The 10,586-nt window shown below is 36.4% G+C and overlaps 1 protein-coding gene across 1 annotated transcript in view; it reads right to left on the reverse strand.

Annotated features, from left to right (window-relative positions):
* Positions 1–10,586, reverse strand: part of LOC133663276 (low-density lipoprotein receptor-related protein 1B-like) — an 872,326-nt gene that overhangs the window by 51,665 nt on the left and 810,075 nt on the right. The window contains 2 exon segments of the mRNA XM_062067630.1: positions 101–217; positions 1,567–1,673. Of these exon segments, the coding sequence (XP_061923614.1) occupies positions 101–217; positions 1,567–1,673 (224 nt within the window).

The following is a 10,586-nucleotide window of genomic DNA, read 5'->3' on the forward strand; positions in this document are numbered from 1 at the left end:
TTCTGAATACTTGCACTTGAGTGTTCAGGACAAAAAATATTAGTTGGCAAAAGGTTTGATCTGGAATTCCATCGGAGAGCGATTTTACGCTAGGAATTACCATGTCTCTCACTGATCGTCATAAGCGGGTCGGAACCATCCAGTCTCATGCTGCCAATCTGCGAGAGCTCAGGATCAGCCCAGTACAAACGTTGATTAAAATAATCAATTGCGAGCCCTGTGGGAGGACGACAGAAAGACATGTATTTACCTTACAAACTACACAGAGATCACAGTGGAAGTCATCAGTCATCAAAAGAAGCTAAGGTCAGAACAGTCAAGATGAGCAGCACAATGCGGAGCCACCATTTTCGTATTTCTAGCCTTTTGCCTTGTTTTTCTTTCTGCAATCAATTCTCTTGTGTGGAAAATACAAAGTAGCTCTGGCCTTATTGTGCACCGCAGTTTGGATGGACGAGTTTAAGAATGCTTACAATACAATATTGAGCCAATTAATCACGTTTACTTTCTGCACACAGTTTGACTAGATAATTGAGAAGCTGGCTGGGTGTCTTAAATAGGTTTTCCAGGAATGATGAATCCCTCTTGCTGTGAACACAACAGAATGTTGGCCCCTTGAATTAAAGGAGGCCAAAGCGGATGCTGAAAACTAGATCAATCCTGTCTCCCCCCGGAAAACACAGCAATCTCAGACTGTTAAGTATTTAATCGTTATGTATTTCTTTGGTATTTTACTTATTTTTGTGTGGTCAAAATCAAAGCCTACAGTACATTATGAAGGGTTGCACAGCTCTCCATTGTATTAGATAGCACACATAAAACACACATGTATTCTCCATGCTTCAGGGTTGTTTTGTACCAAGAATGACATCTATTTTTGCGGACACCATGGGGAACTGTAGCAAATACAGTCCCGACTGACGGATAGCGGCTGATGAAAACATGATGAAATTGCTCCCAAACATATACAATTTTGCAAATATAAGAAAGGAAGCCTTCAATAACACGTGGCATTGATTAAATAGACAAATCAAACAAAGTACTAATATAATCCACTTTAAGAAACTCTTCAAATTTAAAGTGTTTGCAAAGTACATGGTTCATGGTATCATGGTTCTTTGAAAAACCATGATAAACATTCTGAATTTATATCATCCATACATTAATTTTCTAGATAATCTCACTTATCTCACCATATGAAATATAACTTACTTCACTAATTTTATGTATTTATTTATTTTTAATGTTATTACTTATGGAGTATATTGTGACTAAATTGAGAACAGGAAATGAACAAAAGGTTTAGCAACTGCCATGTCAAGGATTAAATAAGCTCTGCTTCTTCCTACTCCTTTTCGAACATGTTGAATAGAGACACTGGAAATTGTGATGTATCATGTTGTATGCATGCATGTTCGAAACACACTCAAATGCTACCCTTGTTTCGTTTCGATATATAAATAGAAAACACTAAACACACTTAAATAACAAAGAAACAGGTTGCAATTTAAATAATGCATCCATTCATCCATTTTCTACCACATGGTTTTCAAAACAAAAACCTACCAGTTGGTCTTCGAAGGTTCTTCTCCAAAATAACTCTGCGTAGGGAACCATCCATGGCCGATTCCTCAATATGAGAGTGATCACCCACTACACTCCAGTACATCATCCTGAAAGAGTTCAGAACAATGTTATGTGCAGTGCAGTATTACATGTAGGTACGTTGGAGCCTAATATGGAAGATGTAATAAAATATCCCAAAAATAAACGTGGAAATCAGAAATTCTCTGCGAGGCATTGGTTGGAGCAGTGTTTTTCAACCTTTTTTGAGCCAAGGCACATTTTTTTTTCATTGAAAAAATGCAGAGGCACACCACCAGCACAAAAAATTAAAAATGAAACTCAGCAAGCGATATTGACAGTAAAAAGTTGTTTCCGCAATTGTTGGATATGAAATTAAACCATAACCAACCATGCATCATTATAGCTCTTGTCTCAAAGTAGGTGTACTGTCACGACCTGTCACATTGTGAATTATTTGGAGTTTTTTGGTGTTTTTCTGTGTGTAGTGTTTTATTTCTTGTCTTGCGCTCCTATTTTGGTGGCTTTTCCTGTTTTGTTGGTATTTTCCTGTAGCAGATTCATGTCTTCCTTTGAGCGATATTCCCCGCACCTGCTTTGTTTTACCAACTTATACCATGCCAACTTTATTTATAAAGCCCTTTAAAAACAACCACAGTTGAAAAACAAAGGGCTGTACACAATAAATAAATACAGGCAAAGGACAGACTAAAATATATAATTTAAAACAGAGGTAAAATACACACACATATTTATATGCACATAGAAAAAGCAGATACAAATGATCTTAGGAGCAATTTGTTAGATAAAAAGGAAGTTAAAAAGTTAAAAACAGTTCAAAGTTTTAGCAATCAAGACTACTTAAGTTGTTTTTATCCTTCTTTATGTGGACATTTGATTGTCATGTCATGTACGGATGTATTTTGTGGACGCAGACTCTGCTCCGCATGCTGTAAGTCTTTGCTGTCGTCCAGCATTCTGTTTTTGTTTACTTTGTAGCCAGTTCAGTTTTGCATAGCCTTCCCTAAGCTTCAACGCCTTTTTCTTAGCGGCACTCGCCTTTTGTTTATTTTTGGTTTAAGCATTAGATAACTTTTTACCTGCACACTGCCTCCCGCTGTCGTCTGCATATTGTGATCACGACATCTACAAAGCAATTAGCTACCTGCTGCCACCAACTGATATGGAAGAGAATAACACGGTTACTCTGCCGAGCTCTCGACAGCACCGACACTCAACAACGGCACATTATTTGCGGATATATTTTTAACCCAAATAGGTGAAATGACATTATCTCCCACGGCACACCAGACCGTATCTCACGGCACACTACCCGGCACAGTGGTTGCAAAACACTGTGTTGGACCCATCATTTATTGTTTGCAATAAATTGACAGGTTTGAAGTATTTCATGATGACGACGACTGGTCACTTCCTTATCTGATCATCACTGTGGTCGTCAGGCTCTGCGGGTGTTTGCTTGTTCTACTTTGAAGGACTGAATACATACAATTATACTTTGTTTCTGCCTTTGTAATAGTTTTGGTTCGGTTCAGAAGCGTTGCGGCCACATCCATTCAAAAGCACGTAGAGATAATTGCTAATTAAGTGTTGCTTCCAAAGCCTTTATCGTGACAGATTTACGGATGTACTTTTACAACAACCGTACTATTTAAGTTTATTTTTAAGCCAAACCTTTTTCCAAAATATATTGTGACCTCATTTATTGTCTTTTGCCTACTTTTTAATTTAAATCCAAAGCAACATAGCAGTTTTTAAATGTTTTCACTGCGGTAGGAGTTACTTTGACACTTTTCTTTTTTCTTGGACCTATAACTCAATGGTCTTCATCATTTCATATAAACTTTGGACATTATCTGGAATACAAACACATGACTATTGAACATAATAACTGCTCTAAAATTGTAGTTGTGAATGTGGTATTTTAGTTTATTATTCACATGTGATAATTTATAGCAAATACAATCTTTTACATAACTTTTATTAATTTATTTAAAATATGTTATGTCCTAATATCTAATTGTAAACATACTTGAATTGCATTTTTGTTGTTTGTGTCTTTTCCGGCAGGAATTGTCTTCTGTAAAAGGTCAGTGGTTGCAAAAGGTTAAGAGATTGATTATGGGTGGTGTAAAATAATATGTGTCGTCTTTATTGATAATATTGATCATATGTGTCAATACATGTATATCGTTTCATCTTTTCCCGTACATTTTTCCATACTTTGATCCACAAAACAGACACTGCCTATCGCTGGCTTTTTTGATGGGTGAATTTGGTTATGGTCGCTAGATAGTAACAGTACAATATTGGGGGCATATACTTATATTTATTAGCCAGCTTCTCTCTATGCCAGCAATTTACGAGCAAATTGATTCAAGAACACACGCAAACAAATTAAAAAATAAATATGAACATATTTGAAATGTTAAACTGTATACTGTATGTATTATCATGTATGTATTATATATAACAACAATTAGAGGTGGGGGAAATAATTGATTTCACAATTCGGACATGGACAATTATAAAATAAATTAGTAATTGTCAATAATCGATAATCAATTTATTTATTGTAAACAAAGTAATGCGGACAGTTCTAAAATTTGGCTGACTGCGAGAGATCCAACCAGCTCCTTTATTATAGAGCACTTATGTTCCAGTTTTGCACACATTTCCATTAATTTAGTAAATGCGAGAAATAATTTAACAGTTTCTTATTACAAATGCACTGTTTTTTAAAGTTGCAAGTGATGAACGCTTATTTGGTGAAACGAAAAGAAATGTAAAACTGCATCAATACATATAAATGAAAAATCCACCAATAATCGATTTTATTAATCCAATCATAGCTCCTGAATCGTAATCATAATTGAATCGTGAGGTCCCCAAAGATTATCACCTCTAATAACGATGCAATGTTTTTTTCAGTCCTAAGCTTTACAACTGTGGAATCACAAAATCATGCAATGAAGAAATTATTTTGCTTAATCACTGGTAAAGGTTGCTGTTGTTTATATGCCAAAATGCACACATGTTAAAGGGCACACTTCAGAGCCGAGCTGCAGCTCCCCTTATCTCTGCAGAGCTCCATAATGAGGTCTAAGTCATTTTAGTTTTGCCCCCCTGTTTGGTTCACTCTCACTGACCTCATTTGGTTGTATCTGCAAGCAGCTATAATACAAAAATCTAGTGTGCGGTCCATTAGCTGCTCAGCGTCTAACGGAATAGTATTTTATTCGAAAGGGGACGATACAGTTAAACATACAACTCCTGGCAAAAATTAGGGCATCACCAGACTTGACGGCTGTTGATTCAATAGTTGAATATTGCAGAAATAGGCTTTAAGAGACACTAAAAGAAACCAAGACAATAAATTGCAGTAGTCAGTAACAGTTCAATTTTTAGATCAAGAAAAGTGAAAACAATAATGGAATAACTCAATCCTTAGGAAACATTGAATCATGAAAAACAAACAAAAAACACGACAACACAAAACTAGTACTTTGTTGCACCACATTTGGCTTTTATACAGTAACAGCTTGCAGTCTCAGAGGCATGGACTTAAGTGACAAACTCTTCATCAATCTTGCCCCAACTTTCTCTGATTGCTGTTGTCATATCAGTTTTGCGGATTGGAGTCTTGTCGCGGACCGTTTTCTTCAATTTCCACCACAGACTTTCAATTAATTTGAGATTCAGACTATTTGCAGGCTGTGACATTGATCTTATGTATCTTTCTTCAAGGAACATTTTTACCGTTGTTTCTATATGAAAAATGATGTAATCATCCCAAAACAGCCTTTTGATTGAGGGAATTTTAAAAAAGTGTCCAAAATATCAATCAGTATGTGTCCATGCACTAAATTAGTTTGATTTCACAAATATTTTGTCTCTAAATCAACCTCCTACAACCCATGGAAACACCTTAATCCGATCGAGATTGATTTTTGAAAAATCGAACGAGTACACCTGGATTATGCGATTGTATGCAAAATACGGAAGAGAGGAAAGAGAATGAAGCAGGTATATTAAAGGCAAATAATAAAGCGTACACAAACCTCTTCGCGCTGCATTTGTGCAAGCCAACTGATTAACTTTCCACACAACGGGCAAGATAGTCCAGAACAATAGCAACTATCCTCTGGATATCAGTCGGGTCACGAACTGTCTTTTCCTTCGGATTTAAAGGCCTACTGAAACAATTTTTTTTAATTTAAACTGGGATAGCAGATCCATTCTATGTGTCATACTTGATAATTTCACGATATTGCCATATTTTTGCTGAAAGGATTTAGTATAGAACAACAACGATAAAGTTCGCAACTTTTGGTCTCTGATAAAAAAAAGCCTTGCCCCTACCGGAAGTAGCGTGACGTCACCGGAGGAAGGGCTGCTCACATTTTCCTATTGTTTTCAATGCAGCGAGAGAGATTCGGACCGAGAAAGCGACGATTACCCCATTAATTTGAGCGAGGATGAAAGATTCGTGGATGAGGAACGTGAGAGTGAAGGACTAGGGTGCAGTGCAGGACGTATCTTTTTTCGCTCTGACCGTTACTTAGGTACAAGGGTTCATTGGATTCCACACTCTCTCCTTTTTCTATTGTGGATCACGGATTTGTATTTTAAATCACCTCGGATACTATATCCTCTTGAAAATGAGAGTCGAGAACGTGAAATGGACATTCACAGTGACTTTTATCTCCACGACAATACATCAGTGAAGCACTTTAGCTACAGAGCTAACGTGATAGCATCGGGCTTAACTGCATATAGAAACAAAACAAATACGCCCCTGACTGGAAGGATAGACAGAAGATCAACAATACTACCAAACTCTGGACATGTAACTACACGGTTAATGCTTTCCAGCTTGGCGAAGCCTAGCAATGCTGTTGCTAACGACACCATTGAAGCTAACTTAGCTACGGAACCTCGACAGAGCTATGCTAAAAACATTAGCTCTGCACCTACGCCAGCTCTCATCTGCTCATCACGACCCGTGCTCACCTGCGTTCCAGCGATCGACGGTACGACGAAGGACTTCACCCAATCACCGATGCGGTCGGCGGCCCGGAGACGGAGGAAGTCAAGGTGAGGTCGTTCGGCTAGCGCGTCTGCTATCCATCTCGAAGTCCTCCTGGTTGTGTTGCTGTAGTCCGCCGCTAATACACCGATCTCACCTACAACTTTCTTCTTTGCAGTGTCCATTGTTCATTAAACAAATTGCAAAAGATTCACCAACACAGATGTCCAGAATACTGTGGAATTTTGAGATGAAAACAGAGCTTTTTGTATTGGATTCAATGGGCTCCGAATACTTCCGCTTCAACAGTTGACGTCACGCGCAAACGTCATCATATCGAAACGTTTTCAGCCGGAAGTTTGCCGGGAAATTTAAAATTGCACTTTATAAGTTAACCCGGCCGTATTGGCATGTGTTGCAATGTTAGGATTTCATCATTGATATATAAACTATCAGACTGCGTGGTCGGTAGTTGTGGGTTTCAGTAGGCCTTTAAAACTCCTTCTATTAATCCATAGAGCCTTCTGAATTAACTTTGAGACATTCAAAAGTTTTGTTTCCATGATTGTCGTCCGAAAATTTCTTCAAAAAAACTCTTCTGCCGCCTTTCTTTGCATCCGATCTGATACGTTCTTGGTTATAGCGTCATGTTCGTAGCAAAATCCAAGATCATTTCTTGATGCTGTCTGCTATTCAACACCAGCATAACCATTAAAAACATCATATTTGCAACCTGTGCCAATATTACAGCGGACATCACTTACACAACAGAAGTTGTAAGGATCTGCAAATCCTAGTGTGATGTCATAGGTCAACTAATTCAGTTATCCGTGCTAAAATGAAATATGCGCCACCTAGTATACGGGAGGAACACGGCGTATGACCAATAATCACATTTGAGAGTGTGCATGGACACTTGGACTTCACACTAGGTGTGAAAATCCAAAAAAAATAAAAAATATTTGAGAAATCTGATTAATTTAGTGCATGGTAACGCAGTGAATGAAAACTTGCGCATTGATTGAAGATGTAATGACAGCCATCTCTCCTGTGTTACCTGACACCCAGCCCAGTATCATCAATGACTGTTAAAATGTGTATGTTTTCTTCAGGCAGTCGTCTTCATAAATGTCAATGGTATGGCACCAAACTAAATTTCCAGCATCATCTCTTTTCCCAATGCAGATTTGCAATTCATCCATAGTCCACGATTGCTTTTCCTTAGCCCACAGCAACTTAGTTTTTCTTATGTTTAGGTGTTAAGGACGGCTTTTGTTTACTTGTCTGTGTTTAAATCCCATTTCTCTCTGGACGGTTTCCTACAGTTGGGTCATAGACGTCGACTCAAGTTTCCGCTCATTTGTTCTTCATTTGTTTTGCTGTGCATTTTCTGTTTTCAAAACATATTGCTTTTAGTTTTCTCTCTCGGCGCTGTGATGTTTTCCTTGGTCTACCAGTACTATTGCCTTTTACAACCTTCCTATGTTGTTTGTACTTGTTCCAGATTTTAGACACAGCTGACTGAACGACCAACATCTTTTGCAACATCGCGTGATGATTTACCTTCTTGAACATGTTTGGTAATTATCCCCTTTGTTTTTAATTGACATTTCTTGTTTTTCATCCATGATTCCTGTCAATCCACCTGGTGCAACAGCTCTCCAAGGTGGGAACAATTATTTTTAACTGCAGACTAATGAACATATTTGATCTGATGCAGGTGTTGGTTTTGAAATAAACATTTAAGGGTGATTCCATTTTTTGTTTTTACCTCAGAATTGATTGATTCAATATTTTTTTCACTCTCGATCTAAAAATTCAACTGTTACTGACTACCACAATTTATTTTTGTGGTTCTTAAAGCCAGACAGTGTCCATTTGAAATGACTAAAGTTGTGTGTCATGTATGTTAACTGCCATTTTTTCTACAAAATTAAACAACTACATGAACATCCTCCAAGACCGGATGATTCCATAATGTATGCCACGGTTTGTAACTCCAAAAATGTGCTGTTCAGAAAGTTTATAACTATTGCTAAGTTCCAATTCATGTACTTGTTGGGCATTTAAATGAATAACATTCTCTAACACACAATAAAATCAGTCAATATAATAAAATAACACACATTGTAATAAAATATGTAATAAAAGGTAACAACTTAAAGAATAAAGTACAACCAGTGCCAAGTTAATGTATACAGCTTTGTTTTCCCTTTTAGCCAATATTTAACCTTTGTAGCTAACAGATTAATATATATGATTAATTTGATTTGTGTTGGTAATGTATTCTATAATTGACAGCCTTTGATGAAAAAGGCAGTTTTCCAAACAGTTTCTTCCCTCAGGCTATCAATCTGTTGAACGCTGTGAAATAACTCAGGAACCAATCGGTCACTGTGAATGTACTAACTCATGTTCACGTCATCATCTTTTTGCTTTTCTCTATTCACAACTGCACTATTATTTAGCCTTGCACATATTATTTAAGTATGTGTTTATATTTGTAGTTAACCGTTAATATTGTTTTTTTATATTGAACCAGAGAGCATAGCCTAACAATTCAAATTTCTTGTGTTAAACATACTTTGCCAATAAAGATGATTCTGATGTAATTTTTTAAGTGATATTTTACAGTGCTTTTTTTTTACAGTCTTTACCACCATCATGCTCGTAGTTACCCTATGTTATGTACTTTAATGTACATAGGGAGAAGCTCTGCGGATAAATATTGTCAACATTTAAAAACAAACTTCAAGTATTTAATGAAACTCTCCAAATTGATTATATATACACTACCGTTCAAAAGTTTGGGGTCACCCAAACACTTTTGTGGAATAGCCTTAATTTCTAAGAACAAGAATAGACTGTCGAGTTTCAGATGAAAGTTCTCTTTTTCTGGCCATTTTGAGTGTTTAATTGACCCCACAAATGTGATGCTCCAGAAACTCAAATTGCTCAAAGGAAGGTCAGTTTTGTAGCTTCTGTAACGAGCTAAACTGTTTTCAGATGTGTGAACATGATTGCACAAGGGTTTTCTAATCATCAATTAGCCTTCTGAGCCAATGAGCAAACACATTGTACCATTACAACACTGGAGTGATAATTGCTGGAAATGGGCCTCTATACACCTGTGTAAATATTGCACCAAAAACAAGACATTTGCAGCTAGAATAGTCATCTACCACATTAGCAATGTATAGAGCAGGGGTCACCAACGCGGTGCCCGTGGGCACCAGGTAGCCCGTAAGGACCAGATGAGTCGCCCGCTGGCCTGTTCTAAATATAGCTCAAATAGCAGCACTTACCAGTGAGCTGCCTCTATTTTTCACATTTTATTTATTTACTAGCAAGCTGGTCTCGCTTTGCCCGACATTTTTAATTCTAAGAGAGACAAAACTCAAATAGAATTTGAAAATCTAAGAAAATATTTTAAAGACTTGGTCTTTACTTGTTTAAATAAATTCATAAATTATTTTACTTTGCTTCTTATAACTTTCAGAAAGACAATTTTAGAGAAAAAATACAACCTTAAAAATGATTTTAGGATTTTTAAACACAAATACCTTTTTACCTTTTAAATTCCTTCCTCTTCTTTCCTGACAATTTAAATCAATGTTCAAGTAAATGTATTTTTTTTATTGTAAAGAATAATAAATACATTTTAACTTATTCTTCATTTTAGCTTCTGTTTTTTCGACGAAGAATATTTGTGAAATATTTCTTTAAACTTATTATGATTAAAATTCAATACAATTATTCTGGCAAATCTAGAAAATCTGTAGAATCAAATTTAAATCTTATTTCAATGTCTTTTGAATTTCTTCTAAAATTTTTGTTCTGGAAAATCTAGAAGAAATAATGATTTGTCTTTGTTAGAAATATAGCTTGTTCCAATTTGTTATATATTCTAACAAAGTGCAGATTGGATTTTAACCTATTTAAAACATGTCAT

This window comes from Entelurus aequoreus, linkage group LG13 (genome assembly GCF_033978785.1).
Source record: "Entelurus aequoreus isolate RoL-2023_Sb linkage group LG13, RoL_Eaeq_v1.1, whole genome shotgun sequence".
Classification (NCBI taxonomy): domain Eukaryota; kingdom Metazoa; phylum Chordata; class Actinopteri; order Syngnathiformes; family Syngnathidae; genus Entelurus; species Entelurus aequoreus.